We start from the raw sequence: 23651 nt of genomic DNA on the forward strand, positions 1-23651 counted from the left end.
TTATTAAAAAAAATAAAACTAACAAAATTTTTTTTATTTTTACCTTTTCTTTTTTATTTTTTCCCCATTTTAATTTTTTTTTTTGTATGTATAATTGAATCAAAAATTGACCAAATTGATTCCAATAAAAAAAAAAAACAAAAAAATATTAATGTATTCTGCAACATCTGTTAAAACACCTATAATAAAATAAAAATATAAAAATTGGCAACTTTCATAACAAAAAAAAAATAAATAAAAAATATTCACCACATCAACAATAAATTTGAAAAAAAATTTTTATAAACAACTATCGAATATTTTTATTTGCATATCTTATACGCAATCTATAATATGCTCCAACAATTCATATAACAATATTATTAAAAACAAAAACGATAAAAAAATGTAAAATTATTAATAAATATAATTAGAAAATTCAACGAATAAAGGATTTAAACCAATTCATAAAATTAAAGGAAATAATCATCAAAATCATCATTACCATCATTATCGTCATAATCATCAACATAATCAGCGCCATATCAATAATAGTAATAATAATCGAAAACATCAACAACATCAACACTCTAAAAATCATAATAATATTATTTCACTGCCAACAACAAAAAAATCAAATGAAAGAAAACATTCATCATCTTCATCAAATAATGCCGACATTACATCAATTGATGATACAATGAATTTATTGAAATCGATTGATAACGATACTGAATCAATAAATAGTAAAGTAACAACACCATCTTGTACAGCATCAATAACAACAACATCATCATCGACAACAACAACAGCAACAACAACAGAATCATCAGATACTGATATACCACCTCCAACTATAACAACAAGTTCTATATTAGCAGCAACAGCTTTAACAACTGCCACATTATCCGCAACAAACGGATTTAATAAATCATTTTCTATTATTAATACAAATATTAATAACAATAATAATAATAATAATAGTAATAATAACAATAATATTAATTTAAATACATTAAATAATAATAATATTATTAAAACAAAAAAATTAAATACAAATAATATAAAAATAAATATTAATAATAAATTTAATACAATAGGTAGAACAAATTATAATTGTAAAGAGGAAAGTGATCATTTAACACAACTTTTATTACAACCACGTTTATCATTAAATGGTAATTGTTCACCACCAATTATTAATAGTACAACAGCAACATTAATTAAAAAACCAATACCAAAAAAAATTTTAACAACTGGTGCTAATAATTTAACAACAACAACAACAACAACATTAATAAATACAAGTGGTATTGGTTTTAAACATTTAGAACCACCACCAATTAGTTTACTTGGTGGTCATCATAATGATCGTAATTTATCTAGTTCATTTCAACCAATTATTACAAGAACATCAACAACAAAAAAAACAAATAGTACAGATGAAATTCATGGCATTGCAACAACTGAATTATTAATGAGATCAAATAATTGTCAAAATGAAAATGTTGTTTTAAATGTTGATAATTTAAGAAGATTTTCAGCTGCAAGTGCATGTAGTGGTCAAACTGGTAGTGGTGGTCAAAAATTTAACGGTAAGCATTTTCTACATAAGTTTTCAATGTAACAATTTATTATCACACAAAACAAAATGGCCGTATTTTAAAATTAAATGCTAATTAAGATTATTAAAAAATTAAAAAAAAAAAATTAAAGAATTTTTATATGTAATTGTTGGTGGTGTTCATTAATTTAAAGAATTCATTTTTTATTTACTTTTTATATTTTTTTTTAATAATAATTCTTTAATATTTAATTTTATTGTTGATGTTGTTGTTGTTAATGTTTTAAATTTGTTGTACATACATCCTAATCTTAATCATTTTGTGTATTAATAAAAAAAAAAAATAAAATAACAATCATTAAGGAAAATTTGTGTTACCAAAAAACATACACTCATCTCTTTTTGTTTCATCAAGAAAAAAAAAAGAAGAAATATTTTCACAGTGCATTTCATTTCATTCACAAATCACGTAAAATAAATTTAATAAATTTTTACTTCTACAAAGTTTTTCGACGGTAATGCTATTATTGTCTTTGTCTTATTACAAAAAAAAATTATATACTAACTCTCTCTTTTTTCTCTCCCAAAATGACACAATGAACTATGTTTTAAATTTCTGTCATCATACATTTTGTTAACTGTGCTCATATTATCGTTTTTCATTCTCTTATACTATTATTCTTATCATCTACTTCATTATGAAACAATAATTTACTGTTATACAGATTATTTAGTGTCAATGAAAAAAATTAATTTTATTATTTATATTTTTTCTTTTTTATCACTTAAATTTTTTTTTTTGCATTATTTTAATTTTAGATATCGTAGGCCCTAAATTTGGTATGTCGCGACCTCAGTTTGGTCAAAGCGTTTCACAACAAGGTTTCTTTTCATCGCATGATAGTTTAACAGCACCATGTGTCCAATCACGTGCCTCACATCCACATGTTTCGGTAACAGCATCCGAAATGGATTTATCAAGAAAACAACGTCGAAAAGAACGTAGTAATCGTTTAAAACCGACAACATCTGGTGAACAACCGTTATTAGGTGGTTCATGGAATCGATCTGGTGTTGTAAGAGGCTCACAAGATAATACATTAAATACAACACATTCAAATAATTATTTAAGTGGTGGTGCCAGCTGTAACGGTACCGATAGGTAAGTTTTTCTTTTTTTTTTGTTATTTATTTAATTATCAAAATTGAAAATAGTTCAAGTAGTGTTATTACTGATATTGATAATAAAATTTTTATTGTCATTGTGAAAAACAGTCAGTTTTAATCAGAAAATTTTTTATTAAAATTTCAAATTTCAATTTTTGGCTCGTGTTTTCCACAATGTGAATAAGTATCTTATTAGTTTTACCTGAAATTGCCTATTTACTTATTATAATTACAGACTGAGTCGACGTACTGGTGGTGGTGGTGGTGGTGGTGCTGGTGGAGCCAGTGGTGGTGGTACAAGTGGTGGTTGCCAACAAGGAACAAATACTAGTAGAGTACATACGGCACGTAATAGTGCCAGTAGTTCAGCAACAATTACACCAAAACTATCATTTGTATTTGATCCGGCCGGCCGATTACATTATTATTGGTCAATGGTCGTTAGTTTAGCATTTTTATATAATTTTTGGGTTATAATATATCGTTTTGCATTTCAAGAAATTAATGGTCATACAATAATTGTATGGTTTTGTTTAGATTATTTTTCGGATTTCTTATATCTAATTGATATATTATTTCATTTTCGTACTGGTTATTTAGAAGATGGTGTATTACAAACAGATTCAACAAAATTACGTCAACATTATATGAATTCAACAACATTTTATATTGATTGTTTATGTTTATTACCATTAGATTTTTTATATTTATCAATTGGTTTTAACTCAATATTAAGATCATTTCGATTAGTTAAAATATATCGTTTTTGGGCATTTATGGATCGTACTGAACGTCATACAAATTATCCAAATTTATTTCGTTCAACATCTTTAATACATTATTTACTTGTGATATTTCATTGGAATGGATGTTTATATCATATTATACATAAAAATAATGGTTTCGGTTCTAGGAATTGGGTTTATCATGATTCAGAATCGGCCGATGTAGTTAAACAATATTTACAAAGTTTTTATTGGTGTACATTAGCTTTAACAACAATTGGTGATTTACCAAAGCCAAGATCAAAAGGTGAATATGTATTTGTGATATTGCAACTACTATTTGGTTTATTATTATTTGCAACAGTATTAGGACATGTTGCAAATATTGTAACATCGGTTAGTGCAGCAAGAAAAGAATTTCAAGGTAAGTGAATTTTTATTTTTTTTCCAAATAATATATTACCATCAATAAATGAATATTAATTATATTAAATGAAAATTTTGATATTTAAGTTAAAAATATAATTTAATGGGTTTAGAATTTTTTTAAAATTCATCAAACGCGCACGATGAACTTAATTTTGCCTCTTATATTTCTGATAAATTTCTTTCCCGGATATCTACCCCGCACATTCCTTGTCATTTAAATTAAATAAATATATTTAGGGAATTGGCATTCAAACTCTTTTTCGTTCCGTATTCTTATTCTACCATATATTAAAATGCTTACTGAACAAAATAGGTATTTAGTAAAAATTTCATGTCTAATCTAAAAAATACTACCACACAATTTTAAACTACCAAAAAATTGTTGAATTTTCAAGTCATTGACTCATACTTATATGTAAGCAACACTCTTTTCTCTTTTTCACCTAACATAATTTTTAAATTTAATATTGATTATGTTAAAGTCTGAAGTTGAATAATTTTCCAAGTAATTTATGGAATGGTCTTCCTAGACGGAAAAGGTTTATAAAATATTTTTGTTCCTTATTTTGTTACAAAATGTTCCTGGAATTTTGATGGACATTTTTGAAACAGAAAATTAATTGAAAAACTTTTTCTCTATAATACACACTTGTTTTTGCTTTTACTATCATTGTTTTGCTTTTTGGGTATAACCGAAGTTCTTCTTTAACTCAAACCAAGTTATCAAAAATAAAACTGTGTAGTATAAAATTGTGGGTCGTGTATTTATTTTTCTCATTCAAAAATGTTTTGTTTTCTTTTCTTTTCGCTTTCTCATTCTTTTATTTTCTCTTCCTTTTTTTCTTTTGGGGGTGTTCCAATAAACAGTTAAAATGAATTTGTTGTAATCGTAAGCGGTAAAAAAGTGAAAACTTTTTGTCATAATAAATAAAAAGTTTTTGGACTGTAGAAAACAAGGGTAACTGAAATGAGTGTGAAAGAGAAGAATATATAATAAAATAAAAAATAAATAAAATAAAGATGTTTTAAGGAAAAGCAATTTATCAAGCTTAAAAAATTTTTTTATTTCTTATTTTGAAAGAATTAAAGGTAAAAATATCCTTTTTGAGTAGAGCGAGTAAAAAAAAATTTTTTTTTACTATAGAAAAGGTCGTTCAGAAGAACCCTATCAAAACATATTCAAGTTTTCGTTTTTTTTATCAACATAAGAAAATTTTCTTCTCATAAATAAGTTTAGGTCTCATTTCTTTTAAAATAATAGCAAATAATTAACTAGTTAACTACGGGTTTAGTGGTTAAAATAATATTGTAGTCCGAAGCTATATTTAATTTTCTTTGCCCTGAATTATTTCAAGTTATTAAATTAAAAAATTACATTTTTCTAATAGATAAAAGAAATTCTGATCAAAATATAACAGATGATTAAAAACTATAAACTTTCTCAGTTCCTATCGTATAACCAGCTATTATACATAATAAAGAATCTGGTTTAAAAACCACTTAACTTGAAGAATAATCAAAAATAGTGATGAGATTAATGTTAGATTGTAAAATTTTGAACACCATTAAATTTTATGAAGGTATAGATGGGATTAAGTATGAAATAAAGAAGTTTAAGAAAACTTTTCTTTTATATTATGGTGCACTATAACTTAAACAAAGATAATTTATAGAACATGGAAAGGTTTAAGAGGTAAAATTTAATAAGATAGGTGTTGAGGTGCTTATTAAATAACATTTTTGCAATTTATTGTATTGCTGTTATCAGTCGGTCTTTGCGGAAATATTTAATAATAACCTAACATGTTATGTGTTGCTCATGTACCTATAATTAAATTTAACTATTACAACTTTATTTTTGTAAATCAAGGGAATTACGCGAATTCATAACTAAGATGTTTTTATAATTAATAAATTTTCGCAATACCTGTTTCTGTTTTAGAACACTGTTTTTTTATTAAGAAGTCATTGTTAGATCACTTTTTGCACTTTGAAAGATTTGGTTTTTTTCGAAGTATAATCGTTTCCGTATTATTTTCAAAATAAAAATTTCATGTGGTTTTTCCATAATTTGACCAGAAAATTCATTTGGTTTTTTCACGATTCTATTGGATTGTTGCCTTTTCTAAAAAGAACAATTGCTGTACAATTTCCTTGATATTAAACTCAATATTACTTATTATTTTATATTTGACGAAGCAGCAGCAGTTTGATTAAGTATTCGTAAGAATTTTAAATTTTTCTTTCAAAATTTTAATTAAATACAAAAATTTTGCTTTTCATTTTCATTTTTTTTCATTTTTCTCTTTATTTCAGAAAAAATTTCTACGATTTTTATCTTTGTATTCACATACAAATTTCATATATAATATTCAAATCCTAAATTTATTACAGCTTATTTTTCGTGTATAGAAAATCAAATTAAATTTTTTATTTTTGCTTTTTTTTAATTCCTTCCTAGAAAATTCTTTTACTTCAAATTCTTTGTATACGTACCCAAATACGTATGTATATCGTGTGTACTACATCTTATGTACAAAAAGTAAATTAAATTTATACGTAAAGCTATTTTTAGAATTTTCTTCATATGTTAATAATTTACACGGAGAAAATTTACGGTATACTTCCATTTAAAATGTTAGGCGAAAACAAAAAAGAAGAAGAAAAAAAGAGAAACAGAGATATATTCTTCCTGTAATAACGAAGTCATGAATGTAATTTGTTTAATAGCAATAAAGTCCCGAAAAAAAAAAAACAATATTTTTCAACTTGTGAAAAAGAAACGAGATAGAATCTTTCATGTATATGCATATTATGCGTATATGTTTGTACGCGAATGTATAATTTATGCATGTAGTAATAAAGTCGTTTAAAAAGTTACCACATTTTTTTTCAATAGTAAGTTGAGAGGGTTGCCAATTGCATTAAGTAGAGTATTAAATTAAATAATCTACAAAATTTTTAAATTTATTCACACTGTAATTGCGACGAAATATTGCAATTATCCTAAGCGACTTGTGATATATTTCATATCAAAGAAATCAAATAGAAATGTAGCTCTATGTACGACCAAATCACACGAATCTCATTTCATTGTCGGTTACATTTCTCTTCTTCTCTCCTATTTTTGACATGGAATGTATTTTACACGGAAAACTACTACAAGATATCTAAATAAAAAGATAGAATTCGGTTTCATAATAATAAAATAAAATTACGCCTGTAAGTATGCAAACAAAAATATTATTTTTTAAATATCATTGCCGCTTTGGTGATCTTATAATTCATTTTGTTTATCCTTCCCATATTCTCTATATATCCATGTATATTGTTTTATACAAGTATATTTTATTTGATATTAAGTTATGACATCAGAACAAAAAATTTTAAAATAGCCTAAGGGAAAATAATATCTAAATAGTCTCCTTAGATTTTAAAATGTATGCAAATATGAGATTTTCGTGAATTTATCTTTATATATATTATATACACACTACTGATATACACAAATCTTAACTATATATATACAAACATGGTATACGTGTACATTACATTTCTAAGCAAACACAAAAACAGAAATTTTTAACATTATACGTTTTGTTTTGAATAACTTTGTTTTCGTATTTTACATGTGATTGCGATAACATTTTCATTGTTTTAAGGATTATTTCTTATAGTTCTTAAAGGTGTGTACATATATATTTTAATATTATACAATTATTGTATAGGATACGCATGTGTATGTAGACATGAATAATAATGTGAAATACTGTATAATGTGGTACTACTTTTAGCTAATCTGTACAAAATTAGATTAAAAGTATTCTAATATAAAGGTAATCTGTTGTAAAATTAAACAGTCTTCATTTCTCTACTTATGCCACAAGGCTTTGTAATATTAATTTTAATTAAGAATATTGTATTATGTATTCGCATTTTGTTTGTATACTCTACGTGCATCATAAAGGCAATATGCGCTTGAGTTTAAACAAATAAAAATAATAAAGTGAAAGTAATTTTTGTAAATTAAATATGAGCAAAAAGAAAAGACGAGAAAAAAATGAGAACTTAAAAAAAATCCTTTTCGTTCTTATTCTACTTTTTGAAATGGTCGATTTAAAAAAAAAAACATAAAGTTGAAGAAAATAAATAAACAAAATTTTTATTTTTACGGAAAAATATGCTTCTGTGTTTGATTAGTTTGATTTTATGAATGACAAATATTTTTCTTTCTGGAGAGGATCTGCAATTTTGCAAGAACAAGAAGTTTATATTTGCATTATATTCTCCCTATTAACAAAATAATAAAAAATGTTAGAGCAATATGTCCTTGTACGATGAAAATATGAGATTTCCTTGCAAAAATCTTATGGGTTATTCGAAAAAAATATTTTAATTAAAATAAATTTAAATTGTAGTTAATAAATTTTTACTGCAAATTTTATTTCTCAATTTAGTTCTCAATTTTGCATCATACGAACAGAAATAAAGATACTCATACGATTCAAAGGCTTGCTTGGAGTCGACTTTTTAACTTATTAGTGATAAAATCACAATCATATTAAATTTTCAAAAAATTGTTAATAATATCAAATATCCGAACCCTATTCAAGTTAAATATAATTGAGACAGTAATTTTGGTGGCTGTAAATCAATTTCAAAAGTTATTTGACTATATTGTAACTACAAAGAACTGAGACTTCGTAAAAACTGAAATTTAGGTATGATACTCGTAATACATCCATTGTTTATTGGAAATTCGATGAGATCGTATAAATTCTTGTAATATTTTCCAGACAATTTAAAAATTTATTTAATTATGTGAAGAAAATGTTCAAGCTACAAAATACTAGCATAAGCAGAATTAACTATATATGAATAAGAAAGTCAGTAAATAAAAATTTTCGACCGTTGTATTTAGTAGCATTGCAATTAACATGCCAATTGTTAAGACCGTTCAGTTGTACGGACAACACATAGATTTGAAGCAGGTTAAATCTATTAATTTTGTTTTAATTATTATGCTTGATTTATTTCGTAAAATATTGTCAATTTAGTTTTATAAAACAGAATTGTTCGCAGTGCTCTGAGCTAAATTTTTGACTTGGCTTTAGTGAAACGCTGTATGAAGCTGTACAATATGATAAAAATTAACTTAGAATATTTATATTAAACTTTCCAAATTATTTAATTCATTTTCGTTTAGAGACCATATCTATTTTAGATCATCTTAAACTGTTTATCGTAATTTTTTCGGCTTATATTTGGCTGTTTAGAAAAATAGTTTCTGAACATGGGGCACTATGTATCAAATGTTTTTGAACAAAATAAATATTTTCAAAATTTCATTTGTAACTATTAAAAATTTAAAACCCAAACTTTATCATACGTACATATTGTATATTAGTTGTGTATTAGTATGATTGGTTGAGGTGACCGGTGCAGCCCCAAATATGCCGTTTTGCTATCTCGATCGCCGGACCATCATTGAGCGTACGGTTACAGGTGGTCTATTTAAGCCACTCAGTTCTCTTGAGGAATATTTGTAAATTCCCGGTGGTAATTTTCCATATCTCGTCCATCTCGTTATACATGCTCCGATCCACGTGACTAGCCTGGCCATGTATAAGTATTTTAAGGAAATTTCCCAAAGATACTATAACAAATCATGGCCAAAATCAAAAATTTACGTTTGAAACCAATTTTATTTCCTTTGGCATTTCTATCAGACTTTTTATCAAACTTAATAATATCATACTTTATATTTTTAGGGTAAACTTTATTATTTTATGAGCACACATTCATGTAATAGGTATTTATAATTGTATAGTTATTTACGCCATATTTTATACTTTACATACAAAGTCAAATCATTTAGATTTTTCGCTCACAGTACTTTTTTCTTGCCTTAATTATAAAAACTGATTTTAATCTCATTTCATGTTTATTTAATTTTTCCAGTTTAAAAAATTTATACCAGTTTTTCTACATAATACACACATACCATATTTACATACATAATATTCATATATATATATAATAATGCTAAATGTTATACTCGTAATGTAATAAAAACCTTAAAATATTAACATTCAACAGAGTGGTAGGTACCGACAGAATTTAAATAGCAAGAAAAGAAAAAAACAAAAAAGAAAACATAAAAGCAAATAATTTTCGGTACTTAGTTTTCCTTATATACGCAAATGCACATGTATATTTAGCCACGTGCCTATAATTTTATATCTACCTTTATATTTCACACTATATTAAAGTAAATGACAACAAAAAAATAAATACTCGCACCAACGCTCTTTCCCTTTGATACTCACATTTTTGGAGTCAGCAAAAAAAAAAAAGAAAAATATATTTTCCTGCGTTTTTTTGGTTGTTTTTTAATTTTCGTATTTCCGTCAGCAGGAATGGAAAAAATATATCAAGAAATTCGTATAAAGGCAATTATACTTATTCTGTTTTTGAAAAATTTTTTTGTTTTATTTTTGGCTGATTTTAAAATATTAAATTGTTTATGGAGAATTTGTTATACAGGAAAGGGTTAGTTAAGTTAATGTACCTACATATTTACAATATATGATAAAAGCAAAGGGTAATGTAATGAGCTTCCCAGTTAATTTATATTTTGGAACTTGGTAATAATTGAGATTGAATGAGATTATTGCAAGTTTTAAATTGGCTTTGGTTATTTTCAGTAATTAGTGCATATTGTAAATGCTGTAAAATGTGCCTATAAAAATTTTTGTCTTCAAATTTAAAAAATTACCATTATTGTAAGTCAAAGGACATTTTAATTTCTAATTTTAATACAAAAAGCTTGCAATGATCAACAAAAATTCATGATATTTTATCAGAAAAGAAAAGTTATGTCTTTACTTCAAAAAAATTTGTCGAGTCTGTGAATTTAAAAGTGTTAAAAATTAAGTGTTAAAAGTTTGAACTTTGGAAGTGTAGCTTTCAAGAAATTTTTAATATCATTCATACTCTATGAACAAGCCGTACACAACCAGAATGGGAGAGTAACTGCTAACAACATTAATTAATGAGAGCGAAAAATAACAGAAATTTTGTACTCTCAAATACTCTCAAATTTTCCTCATTGCAATGATACTGCTCTCATGTAATAATTTGGTATAATATGCAGTTATACAAATATTGCTATTTACTTTCCCTACAAATTTTTTGGCCTGTCAATTTTCTCCTACAATTAATAATTTCCTATTAATACTGTATGGAGTAGAAAGTTTTTTAAATTTTTAATAACTGTTTCACAAACGCCAAAGGATATGCAAAGCGTGTTAATTTTTAGTTGCAAATATTAGATTTTTTTATCATAACTATTGTTGTGTATTAGTTTCGTTTTATAAAAATTAGTACACTATATAAATTAAAGCAACCAGATTCAGCAATGAAAATTTCATCATACAATAATTCATGCATATTTCAAGGATATTTTGGAATTCTTAAATTAGGTATATTAAGACAACCACATTTTGATCGTTGTTCAATATGTGATTAAATGATCGAAAAAAAGCTGAAACATAACATTAAAAGTATAAATAAAAATTTTCAAAAAATTATGTAAGTGTTAGAGGTTTCAATATAACGTACACCATAGAACAGTTAGAGTATTGGAATCGATTAAAATTTGTTTAATAACAGTCTAATCGTGCGTCTCGCTTTTTAATCTCATTTTCCAATCAGAATTCTTCTATTTTTCTAATGGGTGTTTCATTTTTTTAATTTTATATTATCAATTAGATTTTTGCAGTTTTTCTAAAATTATCACTAAATTTTGTATATTTTAGAAAAAATAAGATACGGAATTCGGCAATTATATATTATACAAATATAATAAGATAATAGCCATTCACCTTTTTCTTACTTAGCGAGTAAAATAGCGAGATACACGATACTAAATTTGGAAACGTAATGCTGACTTTCCTAGGTAATCGATGCTCTTATGTCCTAATTAGTAAAAGTCATAATTTTGTTGACGAAATAGTCTCATTAATTTCTCATTGAAGTTACTTTTCTTAATTTACCAATTACAGAAATGGTCATCGTCAATGCATTCGATTCACAAGACCATATTTATTTTGAACGTCAATAAGTTAAATGAGTTGCAATTGCTACTATCAAGAAATTTAAAGAAAACATAAAACTAAACTCCCTTTTCAAACATTCTGTACATAGTAGTCTACATCTACTAATCAATATTTCACACAATCTACATCCACAAACAATTCGAGTCCATATAGGTCATAAACCCAACAATGTTGCACTAACAATAACAAAAACCAATATTAGCTATGTAACAATTTTAAAATTACATTGTCAATTGAAATTAAATTGATTTTAAAAAACCAAACGATTTCAAAATTTCAAAAGTACAACACAAAAAATTAAAGAAAGTCAAATAGAACGCGACAGGTTGAAAAGTAAATTTATTGGTTTGATTGCATTTAAATTTAATTTCTTAATTTTTTTTTGGCATTCTTCCAGAATGAAATAAAATTTTATTTGAAAATTCACTTTATAAAGCAAACATGAAAACTATTCGTTGCAGGCTTATTATTATGCTAAGTGCAATAGATTGCAGCCACAAGTCTATACTAAAATGATTTCAGATCATTTAATAAAAGTGTTATCATAATTTATTATGCATAATTTATATTCGATGTGGAAATTTGTGTTGCAGTTGTTGAGCTCATATTAAAGAGAGTGGAAGAATAACATAAATAATGTCACTCTAATAATCGGTACATAGTTTTGCATGCTCCTAATGATAACTATAATTGATTAAAGTAGTAGTGTAAAACGCTATGAATTATTATTCTTAAAATTTTTAAGGGTTTCATGCAAAAATAAACTTTTCACAATCAGTGTTCAGTTTTATTTCAACAAATTTCATTTAAAAATATACTTCTAGTGATCTAGAATGGTTCTAGTGATAAAAAATGGTAGAATTCTGCTATGTTTCATTGCACAGCTTTCTTAACATTAGTTGCTATTAAAACAATGTTTTATTATTGCTCAAACAAAAAATATTACAGTAAGACTTATAAGTGAATATTATTTTCTATTACAAAAACAGCTACAATATTTATCTAAATTTTTAATATTACGCTGCAATTTCAGAAATGTTTTGTTTGTCATGAACACATGTACAATCCCCCAAGGTCAATGAAACATGTAGCCCTACAGAATAAATATATATTTAATATGGAAGCAGAAATATTGTTAATTTTGTAATTTTTTTTAGCAACTTCAGATATAAAATTGTATAGCTATGTTTTTTGGATACCAAAATAGTGAACATTTTTTTCAGTGTATTATTGAAAACATAACGAAAATTCAGTTATATGATAACAATAAACCTGATATTATTTTTTTTTATTCTCAGTAGAAACAATTGATTTCTTTATTTAAAAGTGGTTTTTGCATCGGTAAATGAATATTTTCTCCAGTCCAACATTTTCGCAGAATTATCGACATTGTTCTCTCCCTGAAGAATATTACATACTTTCCTACTTGAAAAAAGATCTCCTCAATTCTTGATTTTATATCAAAATCAATTTGAATTTCTACCATATACAAAATATCTGGGATACGCATTCCATGTATGCTTTCCAATATTTATTGAGCTCAAATTTGAATGGTAGCTATTTTTATATTTTGGTAAACAAAAATTTTGCATTAAAACCAATATTTTAGAAGATTGGTTTTTTTTGCACTTTGCAAGTTTTCGTTTTTCTTCTCTAAACTATTTTTTCTATATCTAGTTTATATAAGACCAAAAGACCAATTTGAAATTGAATATTCCAACAATGAACAAAAGTGCATAGGAATTGGTTTTTTATTTATTTATTTAAACTTTTCGTTATTAAAAAAATTTTTGTGTTTAAACAATAACGAAAATTTTGTATATGATACACAGGATAACTGATTTTAATATTACTCCAATTTCAGCTTTTTCATAGGATGCGAACAAAAATGCTATTGAAAAGGTCAAAAATTAAAAATGATTTTCAAATTAATATGAAAAATCGTTCATATTACATGTGGCTTAAATACTCATATTGGATGCTGAATGCAATGCAATTGTTCGTATTTCTAGCCTATATTTTAATTATTTTTAGTTTCAATTTTCAAATCTCTAAAATCGAGGGCCAGTAGCTTAATCGATTCTATTAACAATTTAAGATTGTGAATGAAACTAAAGTTAATAATTCACTATAAAACTTACCAAAAATATTAATTGGAACTCCTTAATTTCAATTAAGATTTCCATTCAATTTCGATTCGCTAAAAGGGACATGACACCTTTAAGTGAGGTGCAAACATGGTAATTTTTGAAATCATTAGCTCAGTTTCAGTTCAATTTATACCTGTAATTATATTTACAATAATTGAAAGAGAAATTTCAACTGCTATAATTATTTGTTTAAGAAATTGCTTAAATATAACAAAATTTTAATTAAAGCTTTTTAATATCAAAGGACCCTTTGAATCTCATGATTTTTTAAAACTATACGAAAAATTAAAAGTACCTGATTGATTTTTGGAATTAAAATAATATCGGTGAGTCCAAATAGTTAAGAAGAAGAAAATGGGCTGCATTGAGGAAAAACATAAAATTTCTTTATTACTAAGAGTACTACTCCCTACTTTCCTGTTATAAAAAGTCGAATTTAAAGTCAAGAACACTTTAATATTTTTCATCTAGGAATATTTAGAAATTTCTTTTAAAACATAAAATTTAAATTGTAAATTTATTATAAATGACAAATTTTTGTTGCCACTAACAAAAAAAAAATTATTCTTAGAATAGCAAGAAAACATCGAAAACTGACAAAAATTTTCCCCTGTAGAAAAATGTTTTATTGCTTTCATAGTTTGTAAATTTAAAAGTAAATCCTTTTAGAATCCTTTTTGCTTTACTGGTGCGACATACAAAAAAAAAACAAAATCCTTTTCATTTAAATTTTATGTGTTTTTGCGCTCCTCTTTTGCTTCTTTTTGTTTTTCTTTTTTTTTTTACCAATAATCTTATTTTATTTTATTATTATTTTTTTTTTTTTTGAATAATATTTCAACAAAAGCAATCCATTCACTTGGAACTAACTTACGGAAACCTAGACAACAAAAACACAATCGCACACACACAAAAACAAATATGTACAAAAAAATACGAATTCAAGTGGAAGCATGGTGATTTGTGTTTTGTTGGGTGTAAATGAAAAAATATGATTTTAAACGGGTTGGGGTTATTTAACTTTAATCTAGAGAACAATATGTTTAAATTTTTTTTTATCATTTTCCTTGCTCACACCGATTATTATTGTTTCTTCAATATAATATATTGTAGTCGATTGCTCGATTTATATTAGGTTGTACCATGAAATTTAAAAAGAAAATTTTGCTATAGATTAAAATATTGTATATGGAGCGGTCGAAGGTGGGATAGAAAAACTCTTAACATTTTGTATAAAAAAGTAATTTTATAGTATAGTAAATACGTACGTGTTAATGAGAATTTTTAAAATATATTCGAACTCGGTCAGACACTAAAACAACATAGATTTGACATTTAATTTTTTTCAAAAAACCTATGAATTTTTCCATGTTTCGGAATCACCGAATTTTATTTAACAGGAAAATGGAACTCTCTAAGGAGTTCTCGATTTACGTTTTCTAAGGTGATATACTGAAATCACGAGTTTTATGAAAATTTTTTTTGTTTAATCTGATTTGCAATTTGATATTATGCAATATATTGGATATTGCAATTCTACGTTACTGTTCCTATTCTAATTTCAACGAAAGTTTTATGGTAGTATGTGCATTTAGTATAAATAATCGAGTAATTTAGTAAAACCAGTACACACCGGTAATATAATAAAAAATTTACATTAATTACCATTGTGTTACCAGTAAACATTTTAAAGTGCCTAAATTTCTTTTTTTAATCTAAATGACTATTGAAGGAGTCATCTGCAGTATGGACATATATATGCATATATTCTTGCTCAGAATCGTCCAATTGCACGATAATTCAAAAACGAGTAAAGAAAATGCGATCAATCTTTCAAAAGTTGCTTCTTTTGGGTCCCTATTTTTATTGGATCAATTTGGCCAACAGGTTTGGATAGAAACTAATAAAGATATAAATATGAAATTTTGTATACGTGTGTCCAATTACATTTTACATATGTTCTAAAAATTTAGATGGAGTGGCTACATGGGTTCGGGCAGCTACCATATAACTGCAAAAGCTTATTTTATATATTCGGAAAAATAATAAAATTACGTTCATGGGATTTGGCAGTCATACTCCTTATTGCAAGAAAGATAATATTATTGAAGTTTTCGTGAAATGTCTTGATAGGTTCGAATAACTGAAATACGACCGTGAAAGCTAATTCCAAATATTTTTGAAAAACCAAGTTTTTATATTTAGTTTGTATAATTTAGTCGGCTTAGACTTTTTATTTGTAAGTTGTTTTTATGTTGATCGTGATCACAGGGTGCAAAGTGTTAAACTCATTTTCAAATTTACTTTTACATTTGTATTTTGTGTAATTGTCTCTTTTGGAACGGAAAATGATTTCAAAGGAATTATAGAAAACCAAGTTCTGTTGGATGTTAGTGTTAAGGGAAATGAAATTCGTATTTAACACTTGAATACGACTCCTTCTTATCATAGAATAACCCAAACATTGACATTTTAAATTTCTAATTCAATAGTACAAATTGAAGAGCCCCAAGAAATTTGTCTAATGATAAAAAATGTTATTGAATAAAGAGAAACTGAAATATGATATCTCGTTAAAATGAATCTTGAAAGTGAAAATTTCTTAAAAAATTTTCTTTTGTAAAATAGTGCGTTTATGATGTAGCGATTATCTTGTTTCTCTTTGTTTCCTTCTTTCAAATATCAGTCACATTTTCGTATCTAGAGCTATTACAACAAAACTGACAGCATACCAACCAAATTTATTTTTCTCTTTTTTTTTTTATTTTTAGCATTTTCTTCCTTTTTTTTTTGTTATTTGTTAAAAATATGTCAGAAATGTTTTGTCATCATAAATGCTTGAATGAGCTTTTAATAAAATCATTGAAGTAAATTGAGGTTAGGATCAAACAGTTTCTTTAAATGTTTTTAAACTATTTCAACAAAAAATTTTATTTTATACAATTTTGACCTTTGAATAATGTGTGTAAAACTAGTTAGCAGTTTGATTTCTGATTATGAAAAATGAAAATTTTTTCATCATTAAATATTTCTCTTTAAACATTTCATGTTTATTTGTCGAAAATTGTGTCCTTTTCTGAGAATTAAATAATTATTGCTAGTCAATATGATTTTGATTATAATGATTTTAGACAAATTTTTTTTTTATTCAGTGGTTTTAATTAGATTTCATGATGTTTTTTTTTCCTGTCTCTAATTTTTTATTCGAATATCAAATAGTATAATGAATTGAGATTATAATGAAAAATAATTTGATGATGCGAGGAAATTTTTTTTTAAAAATTTTCAACATTTTCAGCTGAAATATGGAGAAAAAAGGACGAGATATTTATGCTTTTTTTCGTATATTTTTGAATTATTGTGAATGACAGAGATTGGTCAAGTGTGCAAAAGCATTAAAAATTAAAAAAAAACGATTTTTTTTTGGTTTCCATTGTATTATCTGTACACTATGAGAGAAAAGACCGTCAAAAATGGCGACAATGATATTTGAAAATTACTAGTGTAGAAGGCAAGTAGGATAATCTCTAACAAAAATTTAGAAATTAAAATATTAAATTTTAATTTATTGATTATTCATTATTGTACAAATGAATAAAATTTTGTCTTTCCAATAATAATAATACCCTCAAAATTGCTTAATAGCATTTAGTACGGTATTATGCAAAAAAAAAATTTTTCATTTAAATTCAATGAAATTTAAAGCAATTTATCAAATTTAAAAATTTTTAAAGCAATTGACCTAATAATTCTTGTAATAACAATAGCATATTATATAATTGATAACAACAAAACCATAAAACTCAATTATTAAAACAACTTGATCCGCTAAATATTTTAACTAAGGACGAAATTGTTCCGATTGTAGTAATTTTTTGCATCTTGTAGGATATTCTGCTGATTATATACACAAACCTGTAATGGATTACCGAGTGCATATCGTGACGTATGCAATTTACTAAACAATTAAAAAATGTAGTTAAAAGTATAACAGTTCACTTCTTCTATATTTTACTAAAATATGGAAAAAAAAGTTTATTTGTAAAACATTTTCAAAAATTTTGATTTTGCTCTTAAATATCTCTGAAACTAAGAGAGTCTTTATAACCTGTAGTATGCCTTTAAAAGGGGAATTTCATGAACTTTAAAATGGGCATTCTAAGTTATTTTTTCCTTTTATATTTGCTGGGTCAATCAAAATTTTTAAATTCACAACAATGTTTAGAAATTCCAACTTTAAGCACTCATAACTCGTGAAGGAGGGCTCAAAGAACAAAATATTACTAGATGCTTTTTATTTCTGTTTTTGCGTTCTGTAACCATGCTTTGAGAGTACCATCGAGTCTTAACTCTCATTGTTGAGGACGCTTGTACAATACTTATATACTTTAATAAATTAAATATCTACAGTGAGACTGAAATATTTTTAAAAAATAGTAAAAAATTACGGTCTGAGTTGTTTCTCTGTATGTAAAAGAATCCACCACGTTTATATTTTCATAATTAACATAATAAAGCACTCACTGTTTATTACTCAATAGATCAATTATATTATTTAGATTTTTTTAATCACTATTGGGTGAGTGCTACACGAACACTACAACATTTCAATTATTGTAAGAAAACTTATAACTTGCAGAAATTATAAATACTTTTTTTTACATTGAGCACAATTAAAACTTATAAATGGCATACCTAATCTCTCATTTACTTTTACTTTGTAATAGCTTATTTAAAAATATTTTATAAAATTTTTTTATAATACTTTTAATATTTAATTGGTGTGATAGTATAAGTAAAGTATTAAATGAAAAGACCATTATAATTAATTGCATTTTATATTCTACATTTTTTCATTAATTGCAGCATAGTTTCATCACTGCCATGCTTTTGTCTTTTTCCTCTATTTTTTTTTTGTATCCCCAATTTTTATTAAATTCATTAAATTTTTTCCTTTATATACCCACCCCTTTTCACATAATTATATTTGTATTTCAATGTATTCTGTGTGTATAATATTTTGATGAAATGTCAAGTCAATCTTGCATCAACTGATGAATCATTTTCATTAATGGAAAAACTCTTATGATAAATTACTCATTTATATATGTGTGTGTATGTGTGTATGAATACAATTGTATAAAATAGAATATAAAAATTTTAAATTGAAAAAATTTGGTAAAAGTTTTTTTTTTTAAATATTTTTTTTATTGTGTGATCCTTTTATTCGCAGGATTGTCATTAAAATTCCCATTGGAATATAAATAATCATTTCAAAAATAAAAAAATAAAGTTCTTATTTATTATTATACAACATTAATTGAAAGTGATTGTAAATTTTGTTTCAAAATTTTTATTTATAGTTGCTTGTGACATAAAGTTTCCATTTATTAAATTGAAAGCTTCGCCACTGACTTAAAATAGCAATTGCCTAAGTTCAACATGGCGGTAAATTAATTAAGAAGAAATTTTGAAAAATTTTATCAATTATAAAAATTTTACCGACTAACATTATTTCTACTGAAAATAAATAATTTATTCATAATATTTCAGATAGTTTCCAATATCTTTGTAATTTAAACAGAATTTTGCTATTTAATTTGAGTAAAAAATTTAAATTAATTTAGTTGAATAGAATTAAATAATCAATTCGTTATAAATTATAAAGTTTATACTCGTACAATAAAAAATTTTAAATTGTTGCATAAATTATGCAATCATATTTTATTTGGGAAATAATTTGAAAATGGAGTCGCTTCCTTGTAGGATTTTATGAATGTTATTCAATAAATAGCCATTAAATGGGAAAAGTAACAATATTTTACAATACATACTAAATTGAATTAAAATTTTAATATTTTTAGTTGCCCCGTAATATATGCAATATTTCGTATATATTAAATAAAAGACCTCTGATGCATTTGAAATACTTATTTTAATTATTTTTGATTTCTGACTAATAATTTTTTAAGTAAAATGACTGTCTTCTTAAAGATTCTTAAATATGTCACAACTCTTTAAGTGAAAATTTGAAAATAACTTATTTTTAATAACTAAAAAAAATTAAGAAAAACAAGTAAAAATATTTCAGCAGATCAATGTCAACTGAATTATACCCTACACCAGAATAATCTGATTATAAAGTCAAAATCCAGTGGGGTAATGAAAACGTTTATAAATATTATAATTCGGAAATTTCTTACTAAATGGAACACCTCTTTAGTTGCATCAACCGTATGCCAATCTTACCTTTTGTAGAAATATGTTGAAAATTTATTAATCCCATTAAATTATTTATTAATTATTTATTAACGTTATAATTTTAACACCATATCATTTACAACCTCCATTTTTTATTAAAAAATTAAATTTTCGTATTGAAAATATTTTTTTCTATTAAAATAAATGTCAAAATTTGTATGGCATGTCTTTAAAAATTCGCTCAAGCTGGATAATTTTAATAACTTCAGATGCCAAATGATGTCTAGATTCCGAAAAAAATTTTTTCAAATTTTTAAATTGCACCCAATCTGAAAAAAATGCATTTAAAAATTCCAAACCATATAGGTACCGTTTCTTATAAAAATTGGCAAAAATAAAAAACCTATCAATTTTCTTTACCAAGAAAAGTTTCGAAAAATAATTTTTGATTACTAGACTTTTTTTTTGTTTTTCCAAAATGAAAATTGTAGTTTTCTTTTCAAAAATTTCAAATTTTTTAAAATCACTTTTTGTTTTTTAAATTAAAATTTGTATAAAATTTCGTTCCAATTTTGTTATTATTTGCCAATAATAACATTGAAATTCAGATTTTTTAATATTTAAAACAACACTCCCGTCATCCAAAATTACTGATAGTTGATAATTACATCGATTAAAATCAATAAAAATCAAAAATAGTGAAAAATAGGGCCTTTAAAATCTTGACATAGAAATGGTTTTTGTGCTACATTTTTTGTACCATAAAAATTTTTTTCATGTTTGAGGACTTAAATTAAATCTTAAGAAGCTGGGCAAAATTCATTAAAAAACAATTTCAGGTTTTCAAAAAATTTCTTACGAAATAATCTAGTTAGAAAAAACTGAATAACTAAAACAAGGAAAGAAAAATTTGATTTTCCCTAAATCAAATTTTTTTGGTATTCAGAGTCAAGCAGCATGCCTATAACGCCCTTTACTAGGCGTTTCCGAAACTGTTTGTTTGAAGTTCCTGTCTTTTTCAGAATGGAAGTTATAATCCAAAAAACTTGGATAAGTAAAAATTTCGTGAAAATTCGTTAAAATCCCTAGAATTCGAAAATTGTTGAGATTTCGCATCCAGTCCGGAATAAAAGTTTTACCCATTTTCGATCTTCTAACCAATGGTATATGTTGTTGCATAACTTTCTGAATCACCCTGTATATAAGGATCTTATGATGGAACGAGAAACCGGCTTATTTTTGAAAAGAAATCAGGTACCAGAACCTTAACTTTTACTGTGGGCCAAATTTACATCTTGTGCTTATAAAGAGAAATTTCGTATTAAAATATTAAATTTAATAATAATATTAAATTTTTGGAAATATAAGATCTCGGATGTCTCAAAGTGAAACTCTACTAGATGTATATATGTTAATTAACAGCTTGCAAAGGCTCTGAAAATTTAGAAGAATTATTTAAATTGCATTCTCATAATCTTACGTAACAATTTTTCTTAACTAAACTAATCCCAATGTATATTGGGATCGGTTCTTTGTTAATCACATCAGATTTTTCTAAGTGATATTTCTTCAAATCTGCTGCAATAGGAAATTTTCGAGAATTCTGGGAGAAATTGTAGTTACTTTTTTAAGTATAACCATTGCACTGGACATTTGTCATAATTTTGAAGCATAAATTTCCTCAAACTCAAATATACTAATCCTTCTATTAAAAATGAAAAAGCTTAGAATATTTTTTCATCCTTTTTACGAATTCTATAAAAATTTAAAAACTGCAATATTTTAAGGCCCTTATGTCACACATTAAAGTTTTTAAATCGATCAAAATAAAATTTTAAATGCAATGTCCTTTTAGTGTTGCAAAACAATTTCTTTTTTTTTTTTTCATATTCTTATTATTAAGTTTTTAATGGCTTCTATCATTAGTTTTGTATTTCCTCTTGTTATTATTGCCATTATTATTGCCATTATTACATTTATATATAATTATAGTTATTTTTATACAGATATCTATATATACGAGTATATATTATATAAAATATTATAAAACTGTTGACATGTAAATATTTATAACTTCCTTAAGTTGTTATATTCCTTATTAAAATGTCATCATTATAAATTTTTTATGGAAATCAATTTTAGTTTTGCTTTTATATTGTAATTTTTATTTATGCATAAGTAAAAAGTACAACTAGAAGAAAATATTATCAGCTTTTTTTATTTTTATAAAAGGATGCATAATTGGTGAAGACACCAAAGTAGTTAAGTGCTTTTCAATTATAAGGAAAATATATAAATGTTCTAATGTGTCCTATTATATGTTATTGATACATTTGCATACATACATTTACAGAGATATGAAAGGGTGGAAAATATAAAAAGAAGAAGTCATTACTTTATTGTTAGCCGTTATAAATCTTCTTGTATTTTCCCTTAATTGAAGGAGGTTTAAAAATATTATTAGGTTTTTTTTATATTTACCTTTTATATATAAACTTTATATGCCATAAGTTTTACTTAAAAAAGATGAACATCTTAGATTTGCTATTATTATAACATTAGTTCCAACGTGGCATGGAACAACTATCATAAACCAAAAAAATTTCGAACAATCCAAAATGTATTAAAGAATTTTGCTAGGAAATATTTCATAAACTTCTTGGAAAACGTGTTATGCTCTAAAAATTCAAAATAATTTTTATTTGAAAAATCCGATTTCAATGGGCAATGGAAAGAAACAGTTTCGATTTCGTTGTTATACAAAAAATTTTCTACGAAATACATTTGGAAATTCTAGTTGGTTGCTCAACTAGATAATCTTATTTAGCCTTTAATTTGGAAAAGTCTTACATGTCTCCGTATATTAAAAGTATCTTATTGTACATCAATCGAATTATTCATATAATACAACGTCACCAATATTTCTTAAATATTCTCAAAAATTGCATATCTTCAGGTGCATAAAATAAAAAATTATTATAACGATGTAGCTAACTATCTATTTTGTTATTGTAAATATTTAATAATCATTTTAACATTGTGGTACAAAATATAATAATCTTCCATACACAACTAATAATAATATGTATATTTTGAATCCAATATACTAACAATATTATGCGGTTAATTTGTTTTCTCCACAAAATACGAGCAATACGGTATACAAGCACAATTACATTTACAACATTTATGTAGTAAAAGGAACTTATCAAATTGAGGGAAATTTATTATAAGTGACACATAATATAATTTTGCTTAATAATGCTATTGTAATGTATAGGTGTTATAACACGAAAGATACATGCAAAAATATAAA

At 25.1% G+C, this 23651-nt stretch overlaps 1 protein-coding gene across 3 annotated transcripts in view; it reads left to right on the forward strand.

Annotated features, from left to right (window-relative positions):
- Positions 1-23651, forward strand: part of LOC129610851 (cyclic nucleotide-gated cation channel alpha-3) — a 197730-nt gene that overhangs the window by 109765 nt on the left and 64314 nt on the right. For all 3 annotated transcript variants that reach the window (XM_055523610.1, XM_055523612.1, XM_055523611.1), the window contains exons 3-5: positions 414-1574; positions 2363-2705; positions 2946-3859. In XM_055523610.1, the coding sequence (XP_055379585.1) occupies positions 680-1574; positions 2363-2705; positions 2946-3859 (2152 nt within the window). In that variant the 5' untranslated portion in view covers positions 414-679. The remainder of the gene's footprint in view (positions 1-413; positions 1575-2362; positions 2706-2945; positions 3860-23651) is intronic.

This window comes from Condylostylus longicornis, unplaced genomic scaffold, assembly GCF_029603195.1.
Source record: "Condylostylus longicornis isolate FDR11 unplaced genomic scaffold, ASM2960319v2 ptg000048l, whole genome shotgun sequence".
In the NCBI taxonomy this organism is placed as follows: Eukaryota; Metazoa; Arthropoda; class Insecta; order Diptera; family Dolichopodidae; genus Condylostylus; species Condylostylus longicornis.